We start from the raw sequence: 26,181 nt of genomic DNA on the forward strand, positions 1-26,181 counted from the left end.
AAAAAATTCCCTCCCTTTTTTTCCCCTCTTCGTTTCCCCTCCTTTATGTACTCTACCCTACCCACCCCCTCTTCCTCTATATATAGTTTCCCTCCTTTCTGATTTTCCCTTTTCACACACAAACATACATATATCTACTAAAACACACCCAATTCGAATTATTTGTGCAAAAAATACAACATTAAAGCAACAAATAACAAGCACATTGTGCATAATTTAAACCATAATTCGCTAACAATTGTACATGTAAACCAAAATTCAACCATTTAAACAAAAAATTCATATACTACCAAAACTAAGTGAAAGTTGGAAAATCAAAGACTCAGATGAAAACTTACCTTAAGCGATCAACAATGAAGTGCAGAATTTGCTAGAATTTTGTTCAATTCGCCCGTCGATTATGGAACCTCACAACAGCAAAATCAGGGGAGAGAGTGAGAAGGAAGAAGAAGATGAACGATCTTCTGACTTAGGGGTTTTTAATATAGGTAGTTGTGGTTTGAAAGGAGCGATTTAATGTATTTGGAGTAGGGGGGCAAATTAGTCATTTCGTTTTAAGTGGATTAACCTAAAATTAATCTTTAATTAACGTTTGATTAACGTTAGGGTTACTGTAGATGAGTGTATTAAACCTTGGGTGTACCGCTGATAAACAAAAACTAAGTTGGTGTACCATTGATAAAAGCCCGAACCTTGGGTGTACCATTGATAATTTCCCTTTTTTTTTTTTTTTTTTTTTTTTTTTTTTTTTGTGTCTCTGTTTTTTTTATCTTTTTTTTTTTGACACAGCCAAATGCTCTTTCAAGTAGACCTACTTTGGAGTATTTTTGAGCTGTGTCCATCTCCTAAATACTAAATGTACAGTGTAATGTGCTATGTATATCAGGGAGGATTACCGATGTATGTTGCTACTCGTGGATTGTTCTCTATGAAACCTCCTACAATTTTGTGCCTAAAGCTATAAAAGAGGTTGTGGAAAGGTTTTTGATGTACACAGAGCAATGGACCAATCTGAGCTGAAGAATAATTTAGTTGGTCTAGATGTGGGTAATGTTCGTATTAGATTCACGTTTTTATTCTACATAACTCCCTCCAAGCTTGTTCTCTTCAATGATCATGCCAACTGTTTCTATTAAATTACTCTGCTTTCACTTTTTATTTTTATGATTTTCAGGAGAAGAATTTTATATTAGGAGGGATCTTAAAGTTAAAGCATTTAAGACATATCATGTCATTCCCACTCAGGTACGAAGTACTCCCTTTTTAGTTATATCCCCTTTTATCACCTCATCCGTGTGGGTCAAAGATATCCTCGAGCTATTAACCAAGTATAATTTGTTCATTTATATGATATGGTGGAGGGATATGTAGTTTATTCAGTTAAGCACAAGCTTAAGCAGGATTTGATTGGTCTTCCTGGAAAGAGATCAAGGCTTTGAAGGATAAAGGTGTGGAGGTATGTTTGGTAGTTGTGTTATCAAAGTGACAATTGTTACATATATGGTGGTAGGGTAGACTATTATACAAAAAGTTAGTTTGTTCATTTATGAGACAGTAAGTTTCCTGTTCTCGATTCATATCTGTAATTAGTTGGAATATATGATAGGAAGAGAATTTTGGACTATGTAAGGGATAAATGATACTTTGTATCTGTTTGTGCAAAAGAATTTCGGATCGGAGTTGTAGGGGAGCCTGCTCGTTTGGTCAAACCGAGTCCTGCAAAACAACGAAAGTCAACTGCCTCAGGGGGTGTTCCCGAGAAAGCCCCTCCAACGATCAAGTCAGTAAACTGTGTTTAGAGAGAGAATTTGTAGAGAGAGAATTTGTAGAGAGAGAGTGTGTGGAAAAAATAATTACCTCGCTAATCTGTGAAGATTAGCATTTATAGGAGAGGATTAACTAACTTGATTAGGGTTAGGAATAGGGTTTCTGGCCGTTTTGGGCCGTGTTAGGCCCTGTTGGGCTATATTAGGGTTTCTCGGGATGCGTGCTGTGCATGATGGTTGAATTTACCTGTTTAGGGTTTAACTAAGGGCATTTTGGTAATTTCTGTATCTAATGAATGTGGGCCTAAAGGGGTCCAAACATTAGCCCCACGATAAAGTCGTAAAGCGCACTCTGCGGAGTTTGGCGAAAAAATATTGATCGAATGAAATCAATCGACCCGGTGACATGGGCTGTATTTAAGTCACGTCTTCGTAAAAGTTTTTTTTTCTTTTTTTTTTGGTAGTCGAGCACACTTGATGGGCGCTGATGCTGCGTGGCGGGCAACTAGCCGCTGCTGGCGCTGATGCTGCCTGGCACGCACCTAGCCGCTGCTGGCAGCTGCTGCGTGGCACGCAGCTAGCCGCTGCTGGGTGGCACGCAGCTAGCCGCTGCTGGCATTGATGTTGCCTCGCACGCAGCTAGCCGCTGCTGGGCGCTGACCTGGCACGCAGCTTGCTGCTGGGAGCTGATGCTGGGTGGCAGGCATAGCTGCTGCTTGGGCGCTGATGCTGGCACCTAGCTACTGGGCGTTGATGCTGCGTGGCGGTTTGCTGCTGGGCGCTGATGCTGGGCGCTGATGCCTGGCATGCTTGCTGGGCACTGATGCCTGGCATGCTTGCTGGGCAACAGCTGATGCCTGGCATGCTTCTGGGCAACAGCTGATGCCTGGCATGCTTGCTGGGCAACAACTGATGCCTGGCATGCTTGCTGGGCAACAGCTGATGCCTGACACACGTTAGGCCTAGCCCTAGCTTGGAGGGGCGGCGATTTTGACTTAGGTCAACCCATGGTGGGCGATAATCTTCTTGTGCATTGTAGCCCCTTATCTTTATGGGCGATGATTCAACCCTCGGCCAATGGCTTCGTACTTTTTTTATCGCGTTTGCACGTCTTTCCAACTCATAAAAGAGGTCGTTTTGGCGCTCGGGTGTCATGTGGGTGATGGAGTGTCTCGGGAACCATATATTATTTTTAAGAATGCTTAAAAATGACCCATCTCGTCACCCACGGAAAGCAATGTTGTCCGTTACTTAGTAAATTTTGACGAATACTTCGGGAGGCCATAACTTGGTCCCCGGGTGTCCAAATCGAACAAACTTTTTTTTTTAACTTGTGTATTTTTCCGAGCTCTACGTGGTGCCGAAGTTCCAAAGAAGTATTGGCCCACCAAAATTGCGAAAAATGGTGAAAATGCCATTTTTCCGATTACGGTCTCATTTTTAGGCCTACCTTGGAATGGTACGGGCTTGGACCACCCCATAATGAGCCCCTATGACGGGCGATGATATAATTGATGCTTTCTAAGAGCCCCTTGGGGGGCGATGATAAGTATACATACTCTTCTGCATGAGTAACAAGTGTCTGTGACACCCTTCCCTTGCACGAGTAACAAGTGTCTGTGACACTCTTCCTTCACATGAGTAACAAGTGTCTTTTGGCTCATTTTTCGAGGCAAATGTTTCTCTTTATATAGCCACATAAACACACATTTCTCATTCACAATTTCATTCGCAAAAGATTTCTAGTGAGAGAAAGTAGTGATAAAAGTTAGTGAGAGAAAGCGTTTGCAACACTGTTTGGCGGAAGGAAGCTTGTGCGCTCTTGTTCGGAGGTAGTCGAGGCGGTGATCGTGGTTTAGCATCAGCAGGAGCTTCATTTAGTTGTAAGACACTACACTTTAAGGTATGCCTTTGTTCTTTTATGCTTTCTTTCTTTAATGGCATCATCGTCAAGTTCCTCTAGCATTAGACAACCATGGTGGGTTGAACAAGGTGAACCCGCCGTGGAAGTAGCACAAGATTGTTCTGCTACCTCCGGTATCCCCCATGCCGATGTGTTGCCGGATTTCCCTAGCGGATCTCCGTACTCGTCTTATGATGAGGACTATGGAACGGGTGAGGTGACTGTATTTATTTAATAGGCACCTTGTGAATGGTGTAGTCTATGTTCACTGGACTCGGCAAAAAACTCAAAGTGTCCGTGTCAACACGACACGACGCGGACACGGACACGGACACGGAATTCGTGTCAGATTCGGCTGTTTGATCTCGGACACTTCAGAGAGAGAGGAATGGGAGAAAGTGTGAAACAGAGCTGAATTTTTTTATTAAAAAAAAAATAAATAAATAAATACATAATTCCGCTGTGTACTGGTTGTCGGCAGTTCGGCACCATCTGTGGAGGTGGACTTGCGGCAGGCCGGCAGCCTTTCCCTCTTTAGATCTAAAATTTATCTTCTGTTGAAAATTTCACATCCTAATTCATATTTTTGGCAGATTTTAATGGGAAAATCATGAAGCCATGTCATTTTGAAGATGAAGAATGGTGAAAAAATAATTAGAAAAGGAAAAGAGATGAAGAAGACAAGAAGTTGAAGAAGGAAGCCATTTGAGCTCATAAAAATGGTGAAAGAAAGTAATGGGTGAAAAAGAGAGAAGAAGACAGTCAAAATAGAGATAAGAATTAAAAAAAAAAAGTAGTATACAGCTGTACTACTAACTTTTGTTTATAAGATAAGTAATTTAGTAAAGGGACTTTATCTTGTTGGTAACTTGCTATGTACTCCGTATCTTTCTTTTCCCTTTTTTTTTTTGTTTCTTTTTTTGTTTCTTATATTTATTTATTTATTTTTTTCTGAAAACATTTCTTTTTTTTTTTTTTCAGCAATTGTTTGGAAATTTTTAATTTTTAACTTATGATGAAGTGGAAACACTTATCCCTCAAAAAAAAAAAGTGGAAACACTTATACTCAGTTTAAAAAAAAAAAAAAAAAAAAAAACTTGCTGAAAAAAATTACCATTAGTGAAAAAATAGATAATTGCCCCTTATAGGTGTTTTTATGGATTTTAAAATGGGAGAGTTGTCAATTGTGATTAAAAATTGTCAATATGAATATTTAAATATTTTATACTTGGAAAAGTGTGCAATATATCCAAAATTTTAATTTTTTTTTTTTTTTTTTTTTTTTTTTTTTTTTTTTTGGGTATCCATGTGACTTTTGAGAGTTTGATATAATAGGAGTTTATATTGTTAAGAAAATAAAAATGAACTCACGTATATTGTTACATTTGGTTTGATGTATGGGTAAATAATGGGTAATAAGGAAAGTAGTAGTGGTTAAGTGGATTATAATGTCAATTTCTTTATTAAAAATTGTTAGACATAATTGTGTGTTGGAATGTTATGCTACTTACTTTTCAACGTATTAAATACTCGTAATAAACTGGGTACAAATGTCGAAAATTAATAAAAAAATATATATGAACATTGTTGAAATAATAACCTAGTAAGGTAAATTTGTCTAATATTTTTGATATATAGAAAGAATCTTTTCAAATAGAACAAATAAAAAACACTCAAAATGAAATATATAATTCACAAAAAAACAAAAAAAAAACCATAATAAGTTATATAAAAAGACAAAAAATTTATAGTATGAAGTAATAAATAAATAATTCTTCAAAAAAAAAAAAGTAAGAAATAAATAAAGCTAAAACTAAGGTGATGAAAAAGAACATAATAATAATAATAATAATAATAATAATAATAATAATAATAATAATAATAATGTTTTATTTATTTAAACACGAAGGTTGTAATAAAGAATGTAAGTTATTATAATTAAGATAGAGTAATAGAAAGAATAAAAAATGTAAGTTTGTAAAAAAAAAAAGGTTATTAAGTAATGTAGAAAGTATAAAAAGGTGTAATTATCATTAGATTGATGGGAACTAGTCTTAACTACTATTAACCTATAAGATCTAGCTTATTAGATTATTGTGAGAAAAAGGTGATTAAGTAATAAAGAAAGTATGAAAAGGTGTAATTATCGTTCTATTGAATGGATACCAGTCTTAATTTCTGTTAACCTATAAGATCCGGTTTATTAGACTATCGTGAGATAAAGGTCATTAAGTAATAAAGAAAGTATGAAAAGGTGTAATTATCGTTCTATTGAATGGATACCAGTCTTAATTACTGTTAACCTATAAGATCCGGTTTATTAGACTATCGTGAGATAAAGGTCATTAAGTAATAAAGAAAGTATGAAAAGGTGTAATTATCGTTCTATTGAATGGATACCAGTCTTAACTACTGTTAACCTATAAGATCCGACTTATTAGACTATCGTGAGATAAAGGTAATTGCGTAATAAAGAAAGCATGAAAAGGTGTAATTATCGTTAGATTGAATGGATACCAGTCTTAACTACTGTTAACCTATAAGATCCGGCTTATTAGATTATCGTGAGAAAAAGGTAATTAAGTAGTAAAGAAAGTATGAAAAGGTGTAATTATCGTTAGATTGAATGTGTATGTACTAGTGTTAACTAATGTTAACCTATAAGATCCAGCTTATTATACTATTGTGAGATAAAGGTAATTAAGTAATAGTGAAATGAACTATTATTAACTACTCTTAACTTCTTAACCTATAAGAGATTATTAGATAATAGTTGATTAAACTTATTATAAGTACTTTGTAATACTTTATGAACTTATTTGTCTGAACTTATTAAAACTTATTAGATAATATTATATTGAACTATGACTTAACATGTTAAAACTTATTAAGTAATTAGAAATTGAGGGACTTAACATCTTAAAACTTATTACTAAGTAGTAGTAATAATAATAATAATAATAATAATAATAATAATAATAATAATAATAATAATAATAATAATAAACCCACATACTCATACGATGAAATTGTGGTGAGATGACTAGAATCTTCCCCCCTAACAACAATTACTAGATTCTTCTTATAATATTATAATTCATTATACTTAGTGGAAGCACACTAGCCTTAAGGTCTACAAGCCTAGCACTGTATTGCAATGATGACTTCAAAAAAAACTTTTCCATGATTTAATCTCCACCGCCCATTCAATTACAACTAGCCCCATTCCCTCCCAAAATTTCATTTTCCCTCTCAACACCATAGTTACATAATCTATCTCTCACATTCTTCTCCAATTATTCAGAGAAGATCAAGATCAAGAAACAAGATCAAGACCTTTATCACGTCTAATTACTAGGTAATTAGTCAGATTCTTGCTAAATTGTTTCATTTGAGTTTTTAATTTTCACTTTGACAATTTATTATACAATCAGTAACAAAATGCTTGTTGTTGCAACCTAATTTATTTCTGTAATTTCACTACCAGGACCAAAACAAATGAAGCCCATCAATCGTCCAACCAAAAACATCGGATTCGATAATGCACCATTGTGGAATCATGTTACAGTACTCACAACTACAGGAGGAGGTGGAAACAGAGTATGGACATGCAAGTATTGTGGCAAGAAGGTAACTGGTTCTTACTCAAGACTTAAAGGACATTTATTAAAAATTCCTAACCTAGGTGTTGAAGCTTGTAAAATAATTTCTGATGATTACCGCCAAATAAAGAAAGAATATGATGAGGCAGAAGAACAAAAGGCAAAACATGCACTTAATGCAAAACAAAAAAGAGACTATGTATCACTTCCTGAAGGGTCTGACATTATACAACATAAGAAAAGGAAAGGAAGTTTAGAATACTCATTTAATGTCCTAGAGAGGGAGGAGGCAGATAAAGAATGTGCCATGGCATTTTACACAGGTGCTATTCCTTTTAATTTTGCAAGAAATCCCTATTTCAGAGCATTTTGTCAAAGACTTGCTAATGGTAATTTAAGTGGATATGGACCTCCAACCCCTACAAGACTTAGTACTACTCTATTAGCCCAACTAAAAGCACATGTAGGAGAGTTATTACAGCCTATAAAAGATTCATGGAAGAAGAGGGGGGCTTCAATTTGCTCTGATGGTTGGTCTGATGGCCAATCAAGGCCATTAATCAACCTTATGGTCGCTTCTGGTGCAGGGCCGATGTTCATGAAAGCTGTGGATGCTAGTGATGTTTTACAAAAAAGTGCAGACTATATTGCAGGTATTTTTTTTCAGATCATTGAAGAGATTGGAGATGAGAAGGTTGTGCAAATTGTGACCGATAATGCTGCAAATTACAAGGCAGCAGGTGGTAAGATTGAAGAAAGATTCCCTCATATATTTTGGACTCCCTGTGCAATTCATTGTGTGAATTTGGCCATCAAAGCAATCTGTGAGCCAAATGAGAAATCTTCTCACTATGTAGAGTGCAAATGGATAAAAGACTTAGTTTCTCAGGTAAATGAGATCAATGTGTTCATCACAAATCATGGTCTGTCAAAGACAATTTTCGATCGATATTCTGATGTCAAACTTCTGAAAGTAGCAGAAACCAGATTTGCCTCTAACATTGTGATGGCCATGCGACTTCGAAGGGTCAAAGAAGCACTTGAGAAGATGGTTATGGATGTGGACTGGAAGAATTTTAAGGTGACTGGAAAATCTGCCACTGTAATCCAAGCAAGGGATATCAAAGACTTGATAGTCAGTGATGGATGGTGGGACAGAGTAGATTATTTCTTGAGTTTCACCGAGCCTTTGATGAAGTTTTTAAGGGTAGCAGATATGGATTCCAATGTCCTACCGTATGTTTATGACATGTGGGACACAACCATAGAAGAAGTGAAAAGAGTTATATTTGAGCAAGAGGATAAAAACATACTAACCGATAGCTCAAACTTCTTCAATGCAATTCATTATGGAATAAGAGCAACACTCCTTTGCATTGTTTGGCTCACTCATTAGTTCCTAAATACTATAGTGAGGGCTGGTTGCAAGCTTCAAGCAATGGGGTACGTCGAGTAGCTCCTAATGAAGATGAAGAAGTGTCTATAAATAGAGATTTGTGCTTTCGTAGATTGTTTCCTAACCCGGATGATCTTAAAAAAGTGTACAAGGAGTATGGATCTTTTGCTTGTGGTTTGGATTACTTTGGTCAAATTCATGTCATGAATGCAAGGAACGAAGAGGAGCCTCTGTCATGGTGGGCCAATTATGGTGCTTCCACACCATTACTCCAAGGGTTGGCTCTTAAATTGCTTTCCCAACCAGCCTCATCATCATTTTGCGAGAGGAATTGGAGCACATATGGAACTATTCAAACCACTAAGAGAAACAGATTAACTTCTAGCAGACTTGAAGACTTGGTTTATGTGCATATGAACCTCCGTTTGCTTGCTAGGAAGAAAAACGAGTATCGTGAGGGGCCAAGCTCTTATTGGGACATAGGTAAGTTATTGTGAACAAAGTATTTTTAAACTTAAATTTAAAGAATCTTATTCTAAATTGCTGATGTATTGTCTTTTTTTTTTTATTATTTTTTTACTTGTAAGGAGGAGATGTCATGGATGTAGATCACATCTTGGAGCTGGTGGAATTATCTCTTAATGAACCTGAGATTGAAGCCATGACGTTAGAGGTTTGAGTTGGATGAAAGGAGGCTCAGGATCCCTGGTGATATCTAACTAAACTCCTTTATTTTGGATTGCTTTAGCACTGTTAGTGACTAAGTGTTAGTATTTAGTTGCCTTTTTTGCTTTTGCATGGCCATGTTAGTTTGATAGATGTATAGCTAATGTACATGGTAAAATGCTTTTATGTTGTGAGTTACATATCTATGTAACTATGTTCTGATTGGTACCAATGTAAGAAAGTAGTTAGAAATTAAGAAATGTCATCCAATATGTAATATGGGTGCATAAAAATCAGAATATGTATTGAAAATTATGAAAACAGAAAAGTTGCAAACTGTAAATTTTTTTAATATTAATGAAATATTAAATATTTTGTAATGTATAATTTTATTGCAAAAAATGAAAATGCCGTGTCCCCGCACCCGTGTCCAAATATAGGACAGAGTCCCCGTGTCCTAAAATTTTGGAAATTGACGAATCGGACACGTGTCCGTGTCCGACTCACGTACCCGAGTCCATGTAACATAGGGTGTAGTTATAGTGATGGAGGTTGTCGAAGACCAGGACAATGAAGAACGCAATTACTAGGGCAACGCGCAGCCACTTGGGGGAGGCCTGCAAGCCTATAGGTTGAGGGCGGTGTTTCAAGAAAAAATCCGCCTAGGCCAAATCTCACGGTCCATGATTGAGCAGTATGGTGTAACCGGCCAATACGTGGGGTATGCTCCTGAAGATGGGGACACTCCCACGACTCCACCTCCGGGGTTTACCGCTGTATATTGGGGTTTAATGAAGCAGGGAATGCGCTTTCCCCTTCATCCTTTTGTCAGGACTTTGTTGCAGGAGTACAACTTAGCCATTTGCAATTTGACGCCTAACTGTTGGCTAAAAGTGTACTCTTTTTTGGTGGTTTGTACCATGATAGGGCAAACTCCAACTTTAAGGCTTTGGAGAAACTTGTTCAAATTGATACCCTCCAAGGATTCAAATTTCGGTCCTGGCTCGTGGGCCTTTCGCATCCGCAATGGTTACAAAGTGGTGCACGACCAACAATCAAACATCAAACACTGGCGTGGCCTGTTTATGTTTGTTTACTGTCGTACTTGGGACATCCCATTGATCCCGAATTTAGGGGAACCCAATTTGAGTTTAAATTTCGACGTTTCACCCATGAACAGGAAGGAAGCTGTAGTTGCCCTTTTGTAGAAAACTAAGGGTCGCGTGGTCAATGGCGACGCTGTTCAATTACCCATGAATTGGATACCCAACCGAGCCTTTCTAGAGGATGAAAAGAAGCTTTGTACAATTGGCCTTGACTTCCGCTTAGAGGGTATGCTAGAAGGGGGTCTTCCGAACGCATTATAATTATAGGTATCTTTGTGTTGCTGTTTTAACTTTTTCCTACTTCCGAGCAGGATTCATGGATTCGGAAGCATTGAAAACTCAAAAAGCCCTGCAAGCTGCCGCGGTGAGGAAGTTACTAAAGAACGGAACCAGGGAGATACCTCCCCCACCCTTGGTAAGCTATCTTTGTTGACTATGAATGCATTTAATGGTTTGAATCTCACTGATTTGTCATTTTTGACCCAGGGGAAAGTTACCTCGGCCTCGGATACCAGGGCAAAGCTCTAGTACGGCTCCCGAAGATTACCAAGCTCAGCCTTCAAGAAGGCAATGAGTAAAATTTTCATTAGCGCCCATCCAAGGGGCTCATTAGCCCCAAAGGAATTTCGAAAGATAGCATGCGCCCCAAGGAAGATAGTATGCGCATGCTATCTTCCTTGGCTTCAAAGTAAAATTTTCATTTCCATTTACCACTAAGCTACAAGTTTACCATCATCGCCCATCCAAGGGGCTCATTAGCCCCAAAAGGCACCAAACACATCATCGCCCATCCAAGGGGCTCATAAGCCCTAAGGGGCGTTAAACACATTATCGCCCATCCAAGGGGCTCAATAGCCCCAAGGGGCACCAAACATATATCGCCCACCCAAAGGGCTTGGTTGCCAAAGGGCATCAAACATAATAAATACAAGTACACATAAGTGAGCCAGAACAATCTGTTTCTTCATTGATGTTGCTTTAAATACAAGTCTACTTGAAAATAAAGGGATACAAAAACAAGGAAAAACAATAAAAAGGAAACTAGTCACGATGAGAATGAGAGCTAGAAGCAACATCCTCAAAAGCATCATCCTTAGAACCACCATTTTTTCAGCACATGATATCAATGATTGGCCAAATCAACAGTTGGTTGATGCTCTTGGGCTTGACTACCTTGACCCTCATCACAGAGCGAGAAATTCTTCATAATCTCATCAAACTCGCTCTGGAGGATTTCTTGGTACTTGCCATAGAGAGGCTTGAACTGAAGGTCAGTGTGAACAAGTTCAAAGGCAGCCTGTGGGCGACGGACTCCCGTTTCTTGCCCTAACTCGTTAGCTTCGACGCACTCTTCTTCAAGGTGGGCCCGACCGTCTGTTGTTTGAAGCCAAGCCTTCGGTATCTCTTGTTGAGTAGCACCAGTCGCCTTCAATTGCTCCTCAACATTGGCCAACTTTTCCTTTGCGGACTCCAACTCCTCTAGAGCCGTCTTCCACTGTTCCTTGACCTGATTCTTTTCTTTTCTGAGCCGGAACTTCTTTGTGATAGTTGTTTTCTTAAGCCTCGTCATCTCTTCGAGCTGCGACCGTAGGTTTAAGATCATGCCCTACTCAGCGAGGCCCTACTCAGTATGCGGACCACTTTAAAGGATTGGATCACGAGGAAGAGTTTAAGATCATGCAGCAATCATGGGCTGAGGTTTGTGACCCTCTTTTTCCTTATTGTTACTTTCACTGTTGTACCGTGATTAACACGCCCTTACTTCATCATCTTCAGTATTCGGTACGGGCCGCCGCATTTGCACAGCGAGGGCTTATGGTCACAGGCTTAGCTAAGGAAAATTATGCACTTATGCAAGAAGTCAATTCGCTTAAGGAGCAAGTTGCCAACCTACGGTCGCAGCTCGAAGAGATGACGAGGCTTAAGAAAACAACTATCACAAAGAAGTTCCGGCTCAGAAAAGAAAAGAATCAGGTCAAGGAACAGTTGAAGACGACTCTAGAGGAGTTAGAGTCCGCAGAGGAAAAGTTGGCCAATGTTGAGGAGCAATTGAAGGCGACTGGTGCTACTCAACAAGAGATACCGAAGGCTTGGCTCCAAACAACAGACGGCCGGGCCCACCTTGAAGAACAGTGCGTCGAATCTAACGAGTTAGGGCAAGAAACGGGAGTCCGTCGCCTACAGGCTGCCTTTGAACTTGTTCACACTGACCTTCAGTTCGAGCCTCTCTATGGCAAGTACCAAGAAATCCTCCAGAGCGAGCTTGATGAGATTATGAAGAATTTCTCGCTCTGTGATGAGGGTCAAGGTAGTCAAGCCCAAGAGCATCAACCAACTGTTGATCAATGCCCCTTGGCCAATCATCGATATCATGTGCTGAAAAATGGTGGTTCTAAGGATGATGCTTCCGATGATGTTGCTTCTAGCTCTCATTCTCATCGTGACTAGTTTCCTTTTTATTGCTTTTCCTTGTTTTTGTATCCCTTTATTTTCAAGTAGACTTGTATTTAAAGCAACATCAATGAAGAAACAGATTGTTCTGGCTCACTTATGTTTACTTGTATTTATTATGTTTGATGCCCTTTGGCAGCCAAGCCCTTTGGGTGGGCGATATATGTTTGGTGCCCCTTGGGGCTATTGAGCCCCTTGGATGGGCGATAATGTGTTTAACGCCCCTTAGGGCTTATGAGCCCCTTGGATGGGCGATGATGTGTTTGGTGCCCCTTGGGGCTAATGAGCCCCTTGGATGGGCGATGATGTGTTTGGTGCCTTTTAGGGCTAATGAGCCCCTTGGATGGGCGATGATGGTAAACTTGTAGCTTAGTGGTAAAATGGAAATGAAAATTTCGAATGGAAAATATGAAGTTTGCTATTAACGAAAATTAATTACTATTGTGGCAACAAATGCACTTGTTCTATGACCAAACGTCTTACAATGATGAAATGTTCACATAGCCTTTATATGTAGTACCCATGCCCCCATTACATCGTGTAAGCGTTGAATACTGAACAATATGAATTTAAACATAAAACCTTCTGAGGTTCTCCGCGTTCCATGGCCTTTCTAAGGCTCTGCCTTCGGGAGACTCTAGGCGAAAGGTCCCGTTTGCAACTTGTTCTGGGACCTTATAGGGCCCTTCCTAATTGGGCGATAACTTTCCTAGCTCGGGCTTGCGGCCTGTGGCCTATATTGCGTAGCACCCAATCTCTTACTCCGATCTGCTTCTCCTTGACCCTCCTATTGAAGTGACGGGTCATTTTCTGTTTTTGTGCGATTGATTTGAGTAGGGCGTTGCCCCTTATTTCAGGCAATAGATCTAAATCCATGCTTTTGTTTTCTTCATTCACCCTATAATCGTAGAATGTGATCCTGGGGATAGAATCCCTATTTCGACTGGTAGCACAGCCTCGCTGCCATAAACAAGGGCGAACGGGGTTTGGCTCATTGCATCTTTCGGAGTTGTTCTAGCTTACCATAGAACACCTGGTAGGTCATCAACCCATGACCCCTTGGCCTCTTCCAACATAGTTTGTAGGCCGTGGAGTATGATTTTGTTTGCAGCCTCAGCTAGGCCATTCGCTTGAGGGGGAGATACAACACTAAAGTTTGTGTGTATTCCAAACCTCTCGCAATACTCAACAGTCGGTCTCCCATTGTCTGATACGAGACTTCTGGGCACGCCAAACCTTGTGATGATGTTACGCCATATGAACTTTTGAATTTGCTTATCATGGCTAGGGGTTCGGCCTCGATCCACTTAGTAAAGTAGTCTATGGCGACCATGAGGAATCTTCTCTACCCCGAAGCTGCTGGGAATGGTTTAAGCAAATCCATGCCCCACTTGTCAAATGGTAGGGTGGCGATGATTGTTTGTAACGGGCTCGAGGGGAGCCTTTACACATTGGCGAACTTCTGACACTTGTTGCACTTTTGCACTAATTTGGTCGCATCCTCCCTTAGGGTAGGCAAATGAAACCTTGCCCTTAGTGCTTTGCCTGCTATCGAGCCCCTTGATGACTTCCACAAGCTCCTTGATGTATTTCTCGTAGCACATAATTTCCATCTTCTGGGGTGATGCACTTGAGGAGGGGATGAGTGTACGACTTCTTGTATAGGTTTCCTTCGTGCCAAACGAACCATTCTGCTCGTTTCTTAATTGTGTCGGCCTCTTTAGGATTTTCTAGTAGTTTGTTGTCTCACATGTAGTGAACTATTTGATCCATCCAAGTATCTGACTGATCCAAGTAGTGAACTGCAGGTGCATTGATGCTTGGTTGTTTGAGAACTTCCCATATTATAGAGTGAGGGTCGAGCCTCTAGGCGGTACTAGCCATTCGTGCAAGGGCATCAGCCTGTGGTTATGTGCCCTTGGAAGATGCTTGATGTGAAATTCGAACAACAGCGAAGCAGTTTCTCTGACCTTGTTGAGATACATGCGCATGCTATCTTCCTTGGCTTCGAATTCCCCTTGGACTTGGCTCACGATCAATTGGGAGTCAGAGAAGGCATGAACTGCCATGGCTCTCGCCACCTGGCACAACTCTAACCCCAAGATGAGGGCCTCATATTCAACCTCATTGTTTGAGGCGTTGAAGTCGAACTTGACTGCATACTCGAACTTTTCGCTGCTCAGTGACATGATCAAAATGCCGGCCCCGCTTCCTGCATTGGAGGAGGAGCCATCTACATATAATTGCCATGGCTTGGATCCATCATCATGCTAGAGCTTGTGCTTTTATTGCCCTCCTAGGCTCATACTCAAGACCAAAATCTGCAAGCTCGTCTGCCCAATATGTCATTCTATTTGAGTGGTTTCTCCCTTCGATTGCCTTTTTTATAGGATGACTAATCAAAACTTTGATGGGGTGAGACTGAAAGTATGGCTTCAGCTTTCGGCTTGCCATGACTAGGGCGAACACCAACTTCTCAATTTGGGGATACTTTGGCTCCTCTGTTGACGAAATATACCGGGTGTTGTGATCTATCCCTCTCGGCAACCAACACTGCGCTAGAAGAGTATTCTGATATAGCTAAATATAAGAACAATGTCTCCCCCCAGAGGGGAAACTAACTTGGGAAGAGAGGCCAAGTGTTCTTTTAGCTGTTGGAAGGCGATCTCGGCTGCTGTGTTCCATTGGAACACTTTTCTCTTGAGGATGTTGAAAAAAGATAAGCTCTTGTCTGCCGACTTTGAAAGAAACCTGCCAAGGCGGGTATGCATCCGGTCAGTGCACCTCCTTTACACTTCTAGGGGTCTGCATATCTAGGATGGCTCTGATTTTGTCGGGGTTAGCTTCAATGCCCCTCTCATCAACAAGGAAGCCAAGGCATTTGCCTCCCTTGACTCCAAACACACACTTTCTGGGATTTAACTTCATCTCATATTTTCTCAATGTCGCAAGCGTTTCGACCAAGTCTGTGACATGGTCCTTCTCGTGGTGACTCTTTACTATCATGTCATCAACGTAGGCTTCGACGTTTCTCCCTAATTGCCCTTCGAAGATTTTGTTGATGAACCTCTGATATGTGGCTCTGATATTTTTGAGGCCGAAAGGCATGGCCTTGTAACAATATACTCCTTGGTTAGTGATGAACGCGGTATGTGGCTGGTCTTTTTCTGCCATGGGGATTTGATGATATCCCGCGTTTGCATCCATGAAGCTGAATAGAGCATGTCCAGCCGTTGAATCCACAAGCTTGTCTATCTTAGGGAGAGGATGGTCATCTTTGGGGCACGCCTTGTTTAAGTCAGTGAAGTCGACACACATCCTCCATGCCCCAGAGGGTTTCTTGACCAACACAACATTCGCAAGCCAATTCGTATACTGACATTCTTTAATGAACCCTGCTTCGAGTAGCTTTTTTACCTCTGCTGCAGCTGTCGCGGTGCGCTCGGGGCCTTGATGCCTCAACTTTTGTTTAACAGGCTTGTAGCCTGGCTTGATGTTCAAGCGGTGAATCATAATGGCAGGGTCTATGCCGGGCATCTCGTTTACTGAGTAGGCAAAGACATCACGATGTGCCTTAAGCACATTAATTATTTAAGTGCGCAATGCAGCGTCGATATTTGTTCCGACCCGCACTGTTTCTTCTGTGGTGCCAATGACTTCTTCCTTATCTTCTTCTATGGGCTGGGGTTTGTCAATTCCCCTCGATTCTTCAGTGAAAAGGACGGAAGGGTCGGTTATTTTGTTTTTCTTCGATGGTTCAGCGTGTGCTGCTGATGCTCGCTTCAAGCTATTGACGTAGCATTCTCTAGCGGATCCTTGGTCTCCATATACTTTCCCAACTGTTCCATCTTCAAGCTCGAATTGCATGAGCAGCTCATAGACTGGTATGGCTGCCTTTACCTTGTTCAATAACGATCGTCTGAGTATGACATTGTAGAGCAAGGGCGTTTCCACCACCAAAAAGTGGGTAATCACCGATCTACCCTTCCCTTTGGGTCTAAGTCGAACTGGTAAACGGATTGTCCATTGGGAAAGACGGATTGTCCCCCGAAGCCGATTAAGGGTCCGTCTAAGGGTGCTAAATCTTCTTTGTTGTATTTCAAACACCTCAAGCAATCAAGGGTGATGAGGTCTGCTGATGATCCGCTATCGACGAGCACTCGACTAACTCTGATGTTGGCAATTTTCATCTCAATGACCAAGGGGTCGTCGTGAGGGACTTGCAAACGGCGTTCTGACTTTCCCCCGAACGTCATGATAGGCGAAGAGGGCGTTGAAATGGGTGTGACCTTGAGCACTTGATGTTGCAAGGTTTGTAGGTTGTCTTTCGCTTTGTTCATCGATCCTCCAAGTGCTAAGCCACCGGCAATGACAGCGACATGTCCACCGGTGTCGTCGCTGCGAGTCTCTCTTGCCTTTTCCTTCTCCTTGTTCGAGCGGTCAGATTCTTTGAGGTCTTTGAGGTATCTGTTAAGCTTTCCTTCGTAAGCAAGTTGATGAAGGGCTTTCTTTAACTCCCTACAATTCTTTGTGGTATGCCCGCATTCGCGATGATACTCGCACCAGAGTCTCTTGTCCCTCTTCTCCTCGGGGGTCCGAACTACAGGAGGCCTTGGCAACATGTTTTTCTCTTTAATGTCCAAATAGATCTTGACGATTACGGTTGTACCGAGGGTCGTTACCATGATCTGTGATCAGGTTGGATCGTTTGGATGGTTGGCTCCTTGAAGGTTTATCCTCATGTTTCCTTTTTTTCTCCGGTGGATTATTCTCACGGCTTGTGCCACAAACTTCTGATGCTTGTATATTCTTGTGTGCCCGCTCCATAGCTTAAATTTGAAATCCGTGGAACTCAGCCCGACCAAAAGGCTGTTAGGGCTGTCTCATCTGGTAAGTTTTGAATTTTCAAAGATTCTTGATTGAACCTTCGTATGTAGTTCTGCAAGGTCTCCGTCTTCCCTTGTGTCACAGCCATCAGATTGACACTTGTTTTTTTTGTCTTGCTGCGTGCTTGAAACGACTAACAAACACACGTTCCAAGTCTTGGTAGCTATGGATACTACCTTTAGGCACACACTTTTGGAACCACAACAAGGCTTGTCCCTTTAGAGTGGTGGGGAAATACTTACACCATGTGGCCTCGCAACTTGTTTGCACACTCATTTGCGCGGCATATGCGGCTAAGTGCTCATCAGGATCGGTAGTTCCAGCGAAAGGCTCTATAGTAGGCATCTTGACCTTGTCCACTTTTGGGGCATTCATTAGCTCCTGGCTAAGACAAATGTGATGGCAACCGTGGTGGCTGCTCATCTTGGTCTCGAGTTCTTTCTTCTTCCCGAGGTCTATGGGTTGTATGACGAGATATGGGATCTCGCTCACATCTGTCCTGCCTTGGAGGATCTTCTGATTCTCCTACATCCTCCCGACGAGAAGGTGATCGCTAATCAGGCGATCTCGGACTCCGGCTTTGCCTACGGCTCCGTGCCCTATTCTCATCGTTATCACGTGCTTGGCGTTGCTCAATTATCCTACGTCTGTTAATGAGTTCTCGGGCGTCCATCTCGCGCCGTTGTAAGCGCATCTCATCAATGAGTCGTCTAGCATCCGGGTCTCTAACCCAGTTTGCCGGTTCACCCTCCCTCCGGCGTCGGCTTGCAGTAGAGTGCCGGCTGGATTCTATGCGGACCGGTGATATGACAGGCCGATCATGAGGAGATCGACGACGGTTTCCAGATCTACTTAGGGCGGACCTAGTAGTTCTGACGGGCTGTGCCCTACGGCTTTGTCCTCCGCTTCGTTGGGGAACATTGTGGGGGAACATTGTGGGGTTGTGCCCTTTGATTGTTCCGCGACGCTTGGCACCCCTGGTCTTGTGGTGGCCGGTGAGAGGGACCAACTTGGTTGTTTTTCACAGCTTCGGTTAGTTGTCTAAGGGTATCCTAGAGAGTTGTGTTGAACTGCTCGGTTAGCTTTTCTAGATCTTGCCTAGTGACAGGTTGCTGATTTTCTTGATCAACGGGTTGTTCAACCTCCATGTTGTCACCTTCATCTTCACGGTTTGATTGCGGGTTGTTCCGCGGCTGACGAGGTGGGCGTAACTGACCTTGAGTTTGATTCTTCCCACCAGCGTTTTGGGAAGGATTGGTTCGACGGGTGGTAACCATGACTTTTTGTTTGACAAGATCCCCACAGACGGCGCCAATTGTTTCTGCAAAAGAATTTCGGATCGGAGTTGTAGGGGAGCCTGCTCGTCTGGTCAAACCGAGTCCTGCAAAACAACGAAAGTCAACTGCCTCGGGGGGTGTTCCCGAGAAAGCCCCTCCGACGGTCAAGTCAGTAAACTGTGTTTAGAGAGAGAATTTGTAGAGAGAGAGTGTGTGGAAAAATTAATTACCTCGCTAATCTGTGAAGATTAGCATTTATAGGAGAGGATTAACTAACTTGATTAGGGTTAGGATTAGGGTTTCTGGCCGTTCTGGGCCGTGTTAGGCCCTGTTGGGCTATAATAGGGTTTCTCGGGATGTGTGCTGTGCATGATGATTGAATTTTCCTGTTTAGGGTTTAACTAAGGGCATTTTGGTAATTTCTGTATTTAATGAACGTGGGCCCACAGGGGGTCCAAACAGTATCTGTTTTGGAATTGTTTCCTTACTTTAGATGTATCCATATATTGAGTTCCATGCAACCATTTAGTCATATGTCCAGATGGATGTAGTTTGTGATGAGTTTGTGATTGAAAGACAAACATAATATCATTCTGAGTTATAAATTTAAGTTAATTGACTGCTTACTTTCTTGTGGTCTTTTTTTTTCTGTAGTTGGTACTTGGTATCTTAAGGTTCTGTTAGAGCATTAATTTAGCTGGAATTGTTTTTCTTAGTCCTTCCTAATTTGATAAATTGTACACATTTTGTCACAGCTGCAGTTGAAGGTATATATTTGACGCCTTCTTGTGATGTGTTGTGCCTTTCAAAGTTTTAGGAGTAGACTCTTCTTGCTTCTTGTATCCCCCCTCCACCTTCCCCCCATTACCAACCCTGTAGAGCTAGTATAGTTTCAAAACACTAGCTATGCAAATGCATAAGTGGACAGCAACTTAGCATACTTCTTTCTTAAGCATTTGGTTCTGCTGCCTTTTGCATATTTCTGTCTGATGGTTTGGTTCTAAATTGGCAGATTACCACAACAACTACATCACCTGAGATAGCATTTACTGGAGACACAACAACTGACTTCATTGTTGATCCAGCTAATGTTGATATGCTGAGGGCAAAGATTCTTGTGATGGAGGTAACTCACTTCATGAGCGCTTGATTTTTCAGATTTATTTATTGACTATTACTTGTTCGATCAATGATGTTTCCTGATAATTTTAATTTATTTGAACTTCTGCCTTCTTTGTTTGTGTTCTGGTTGTTCAATCTGCAAAACGGATGTATGTGATGTTTGTGTTGATGATTTGTGATGTAAGATCCATGTGACCTACTTTTTAAACCCTCTCTTGCGTTATCATGCTCTTCTTACAAGTTTTACGGGGAGAAGGAATACTTTCAGTCTTAAAAATCTTGGATAAACACTTATTGGGTATTAGGGAAATTCGCAAATTTAGCAAGGGTTCTCGAGTTTTCTCTGTTTGTTGTCCTTGGTTGAAGAGTTTTAGCAGGGGAACACTAGTTGGAACTTGAAATTGAACGGTTATGGAAATGGCACAACCTCTTCTTTTTTTAGTACTATTTTAAAACCAAAAAATTCCCTTCCTCCCAAGAAATGTTTTTGTGTTTAGAGTGTTGAGTTTGGAATATTGTTCTGTGAGTTGGCTAGATGTGCTCATGTGCATAGCATACGCTTATTAATAGTGCTGAATTTTGCTCACCACAACTTCAATGTTAATTCTAGAAGTAGCCTCTGTTTTTGGGTCTAGAGCTGTAATCATCTTGTCCTTCCTCAATACACAAAGCCCCAAACACGTTATTGGCATTATGGCAGGGACTTCAGTGGGTTGTGGACCTTGCGGTACTTGTATGTCTAAGATTGCTGGAATTCTCTATCAACTACTGTTTCGCTCTCAATTCACTCTCTCCACTGGTAGCTTCTTAGGAGAAAAATAGCTGTATTTTTCCTTGAGATTCAGATGATTAAATAGGCATGTTCTGTCTTTTATGTTGTCATGCAGTGCACCTTCTTAAACAAAGCAGTTGACGTGGTGCATGAAGAGATTATGGACATACACATCTGGATGAGGTTTCTTTTTTATCCTTTTGTATATGATGTTTGTACAATGATGCTGCATTTTCTTATAGATGTTTGTTTAACCATCATGCAGGTTGTGAAGTATGCTGATAAGTTTCAGAATAAGGCAATTCTTCTGATCCACTTTTCTGCAAGATACTCCGTAGAGGTAAGAGATTTAAATATCCGGCCTTGTTTCTTCTTTCTAGTGGTTGTGGAATTGTTTATTCTTTGATTTATTGTTTGTGCATATGAATGTATATTCACTGGAATAAGTGCATGGCAGATAGGAGATGACTTGGATATTTGGATCTTTTGCTTCCTTTTGTCAATTCTTCTTTGTTAACAAATGTGGTTTTAATCCTTGTCCACTTAGTAGTCCTACACCTGGTTATATCTACCCTTTACATATTACTTTTTGCCGTCAGAATCTCATGAATATATGCAAGATTAGTTCTTATAAACATGCAATAAAACAATAAAATAGAGAAGAAAGGTTGATGCTTCAACTATTAAAAATACGGCCTACCAAGCTTGAGGTCACAACTCTCCATATAGTGACTTGAGGTCACAACTTTCCATTTTCTTTCCCCTCCCTCTCTAGTTATACTAAAGACTTTTATCCAAATAATATTACTAGAATACCCATACTACCCCTCCTTAGGTTATTCTATTACAATTTGATGCCTGGCACCATAATATTCAGATAGCAGCTAATTAAGTGATACGTCCAATTTACATAGTGTTTTACCCCCGTCCCGTGGTCATAATTAGTAGTGTTTTTGGCTCTTTAGGGCCACTTTTATTACTAATTTGTGTTTTCTAGTGTTTTCGTAGTTTTAGTTGAGTTTTACAGGAAATTGCACTTTTGGAGCATTTTCTCGGGTTTTCATGGATCTACTACGGAAGCTAGAAGGACACGACCATTCTTGAAGCCCAAGATCGGTGAGAGCCGGTGATTAAGGGCTCGGTATGTGATACCGGGGCTATTGGATCAATTAATCAAGACCCGATGAGGAAATCCGGATTGGGCCGAGGAATCGAGCCCAATCGAAATCCAAGCCTCGAAGAAGAAGCTGGGCCCGATCGGGCGGGTGCGCGCAAAAGCAACCTCAAGGAAGAAGCGCGCCCGATCGGGTGAGCGTAGGCTCGATCGGGCGCAGCATACCAAGCAAGGGCAGAGTAAAAAGGCGAACGCCCGATCGGGCGCGTGTTTTTCTTAGTAGCTGATTAGTTTTGTTTTAATTTTTGTTTCAGGAGTGTTTAAGTACGAATTATGTACGTAATTTTTGATTACCTTTTCTTTTAGATTCTCTCTCTACTTAGGATATTTTCTCTCTCTTAAATTCTCTTTCAACTTTGTTCTTAATTACTTTCATTAATCCAGATTTCTTTTGGTAACAATTTCTTCTCTTTTAATTTCAGTTATTTTATTTACTTCTTTGATTATGTCTTGCTTTATTTATTTGATTAGTTTAGTTATGATGATGCTTGAGTAGTTTTATTTCTAGGGTTTATGGGGATCTAATAAATATTATGAAGGGGTAAATTTGTGATTGTTGATTATCAATGCTTGGTCAATTTCCTATTGATTGATTTAATGCTATGCAATTAGGTTTGGCCAGATTTAATTGTATGAGTTTAGCAATTAAAATTAGAGATTCGACATATGAGAATTGATGTTTAGGCTTAGTTTCAATAGGCGGACTAATTTATAAATGGTTAAGTCGAGATTCGACAGATGAGATTTAATATCGGTAAATTAACTCTGTAATTATAATACGTAGCGAAAGCCCTTTATAATCTGATTAATCAATGCTTGATGATTGTTTATTATGATTTGCCCTGGAATATTGTTTATTAGTGAACCTATGCCCTAGGTATTTTAATATTTAATTTCTCCCTACTTTATTTCCTTCGATCTTATTCTTCGTAGTATAGACTTTATTTACAACAATATTGGTTACCTCGTTAATTTAGATTATAATAATTAATTAGGAGTAGAAAGACTTGTTTCTCTGTGGATTCGACCCTACTTCCCTATCTACTTTAGTTAGAGGACTTAGGTAATTACTTTTGATTAGGGGATACGACTTTTCCCTGTCATTAAGCTAAATGGAACAGATTGTCGAGCATCATTTATGTGGAGGTATTTTTTAGATGTCCAATTTGCAAACTCCTGAAGTTGATTTCAGCTTTGAAGCTTATTACATAATATTGATTTATAAGCAATTGGGTATACCAATCTCTCCTTTCCCAAATTCACAAATTCAAATAGGATGTGAGTAATAGTTGAGATGAAGTAGGGAAACTCCTAATTTCCTGGTATTGAAACATGTTGCTTCAATCAGGAGATGAGTTTGTTGGTAGTGTTGGTTGATGGCCGTGCTTGCCTCGCAAATTAAAGGTAATTTATAGTGAATGGCTTATATGTATTCTACTTTTCTAGAGGGGAGGGATTAAGGTGGCACTGTGGTTAGTTGGAGCAAAAGATTGATGATTATTGTGTGTATGTTTTTTTGCTTGGTTTTCTGTGCATTGAAGATTATATTTTGTCAGAAAAATTATTCTCGTTAAAAAATAGGTGTTGAAGAATCCTTTGCTGGGCTTTCGGTGAGTAGAAGATTATATTTGGTTAGAGAAATTGTTTTTGTATAAAACAATTATGCTGTGCTAATTGTGCTGAAGGGAATATCTTTATGTTTCCTTCCTTATTTCTAAGGCATCTGAGTGAGGATAATGTTTAGGGGTCTAGCTATAATAAATGGCATCAAATTGCTTGGATGAAAATTCTGGCCCATTACAGGAGAACAGCTGATCTTGATGCTAGATAAGGAGGGAGAAAATATTTGGATCTTCACTTGGGAGCAAAAATTAACTAGTCGTAAAAAAAAAAAAAAAAAAAAAAAAAAAAAAAAAACTCAGCCTGATTTTGAGTTGTGCTCTCTCTTGTTGAATGTTATAGAGTAACTCAGTTTTGCCTTTGCTTAGCCATTTAATTTAAATTTCATTTCCTCCATTTATGAAAGTGATTTTTAATTCTGTACCTAAAATTGCAAAGTAAACTTTAGCTGGGTTACATCTTCTGACACCTTAAATCGAATTCTACTGCTGCGTAACTGTTCTGCCAATATTGTGTACTCTCACTTACAGTAATTATTGTCTATTTAGATGCCAAAATCCAGCTATTAATTATGCAGCTTTGGCAGGAAATTGAAGAAGCCATTTCAAGATTGCCATCAGCTTTTGCTGGCCAGATCTTTGCACTCACTGAAGGGATTTGATGATTGGTGTTATAATGAGGACTTTCAGCCACATCCATCTCTCATGTACAGAAGTCGAGTTGTTTTTGTGCATTAAATTATTGAACTGGTTAGTTTCTTCTTTATTTTCTTCCCCTTTGCCCTCACTAGAAGTATTAGCATTTTTACATATGACATGTACAACCCTAGTAGCTACCAAACATGAATATGTTTATTACTGATTAAGTTTTACGGTGAACCATGAATTCAATTTTTATATCACTTTATATCTGATTTTCAGCCTAGCATTGTATAAACTTAGTAAAGTGTAACTATTAGCTTTATGTAAATCTAGTTTTAAATAGAATGAACGGAATTTTCATCATATACCACTGTGTTTTAACTTAATTCACCATATACCACCAAAAACTTTCTAATTCACCATGTACCACTGAGTTTGTTGAGTAATAAGGTTTTGATGATTGTAAACTAATGATGATTATCTATCTAACGTGTTTGTTAAGTTGTGCATAGAAAGAACAAGTTATACTTGGAACATGATACAAGGAACCTGAGCAATGACAAGTATATAAGGAACTTAAGCAATATATAATAAGCAATAGAAGAACAAGAACAATGATGAGTGTTATGGTTGATAAGCATGATGATGGCTAAGGAACCATGAAGGTAACTATGTAAATAGGTGTTTGCATAAGTTAGCTTCATGAGGTAAGTACACTATGCATACATGAGTTGTATATGTGTAGGGGTATTTACATAAGCTTTAAATTTAATTAGTTCTCTCACATGAAGTTTGTTTATGACAAACAAACTTCAATCTAATGTTTCTCTTAAGTGTTTATGTGAAGACAGGAACTGACTTAGGTGAAGTCAATGGGTTGGAACATAGAAGACTTCAAGAGGAACAAGAGAGAATGAATGAACCTAAAGCAGGTTCTCCCATGAGAACCAAACCACGAAGGAACCTGAAGGTATTCTCTAACAAGATCTAGAAGGAACTTTCGGCAGGCTTTCCCACGAAAGCCGGAGCATGTTCTGTAGGGAATTATAGGTACTACACAGCGGAAAAACATGAATCATATTCATACAGTACCTAATCCCAAGATCATGCATAACACATAAAGAATTAGAATTAATACCTTTGAAGCGTGATTCCACGTGCGATCGAACAAGAACAAGGGAGATAAAGAACCTCAAGCGTGATTCCTCTACTTGGTCCACAGGCACAGATTAAGTCCTCCACTTATGCTAGTTAGTTGCAATCAAACACTTCAATTGACCTTCTATGGAGTAGAACGAGCAACGAATGAATCACAAACCACCACGAAGGGAGGGGATGGGCGTGTGGTACAGAGAGAGAGAGGTTTTGGATTACTGGTTGATTGGTGCCCAATTAACTGTTAATTGTGTTGTAACATACAACCCTAAGCATGGACTTTATTTATAGGTCTCATCTCTAAATAAGAGTCCATGACAAAGCCCAAATCCTAACTCTAATCTAACTATACTAGCCCAATCCAATTCATGATTGGTTACTTGTTCACGAGGCCCATAAATGGGCCTCTAACTTGCTTAACCCAATACCTTTGTTGTGTGACCTCATAGGATCCATTCTAGTGGGCTTTGGACTATTTAGCTAGCCCAAAGGTCAATGATCATAGTCTAGCAATAGATAATGACGACCCAAAAGAACGAACTTATTATCTCCATAATAGTGATCCTTGATATATCTAGTAATTGCACTTATCGAAGACAGAACTCCTTCAATCTCCCACTTGTCTGAGACAAGTGCACAATAT

At 40.0% G+C, this 26,181-nt stretch overlaps 1 protein-coding gene, 1 long non-coding RNA gene and 1 pseudogene across 3 annotated transcripts; all 3 read left to right on the plus strand.

Annotated features, from left to right (window-relative positions):
* The first annotated feature begins 434 nt into the window (after nucleotides 1–434).
* Nucleotides 435–24,403, plus strand: LOC145634386 (tRNase Z TRZ1-like; annotated as a pseudogene).
* On the plus strand, nucleotides 3,438–4,537 carry LOC145557275 (uncharacterized). Its single transcript, XR_014092292.1, has 2 exons — nucleotides 3,438–3,669; nucleotides 4,263–4,537. It is a non-coding gene; the product is annotated as an uncharacterized LOC145557275 (long non-coding RNA).
* Nucleotides 7,149–9,714, plus strand: LOC145595999 (uncharacterized). Of its 2 annotated transcripts, none has more exons than XM_081652521.1 (3): nucleotides 7,149–8,160; nucleotides 8,246–9,150; nucleotides 9,255–9,714. In XM_081652521.1, the coding sequence occupies exons 1-2, from the start codon at nucleotides 7,168–7,170 to the stop codon at nucleotides 8,246–8,248; spliced, it is 996 nt and encodes a 331-aa protein (XP_081508647.1). In that variant the 5' UTR covers nucleotides 7,149–7,167; the 3' UTR covers nucleotides 8,249–9,150; nucleotides 9,255–9,714. The 2 variants fall into 2 exon arrangements, with proteins under 2 accessions (XP_081508647.1, XP_081508587.1); XM_081652461.1 differs by having other exon boundaries at nucleotides 8,252–9,150.
* Nucleotides 24,404–26,181: the final 1,778 nt, after the last annotated feature.

The sequence above is a fragment of the Chenopodium album genome, chromosome 1 (genome assembly GCF_948465745.1).
Source record: "Chenopodium album chromosome 1, dcCheAlbu1.1, whole genome shotgun sequence".
Lineage (NCBI taxonomy): Eukaryota > Viridiplantae > Streptophyta > Magnoliopsida > Caryophyllales > Amaranthaceae > Chenopodium > Chenopodium album.

Bases quoted from the DNA above. Each gene is read 5' to 3' on its own strand.
- LOC145595999 (XM_081652461.1), top strand. From the start codon at position 7,168: ATGAAGCCCATCAATCGTCCAACCAAAAACATCGGATTCGATAATGCA. The intron at 8,161-8,251 runs GTAAATGAGATC...TGAAAGTAGCAG, and splicing joins TAAAAGACTTAGTTTCTCAG to AAACCAGATTTGCCTCTAAC.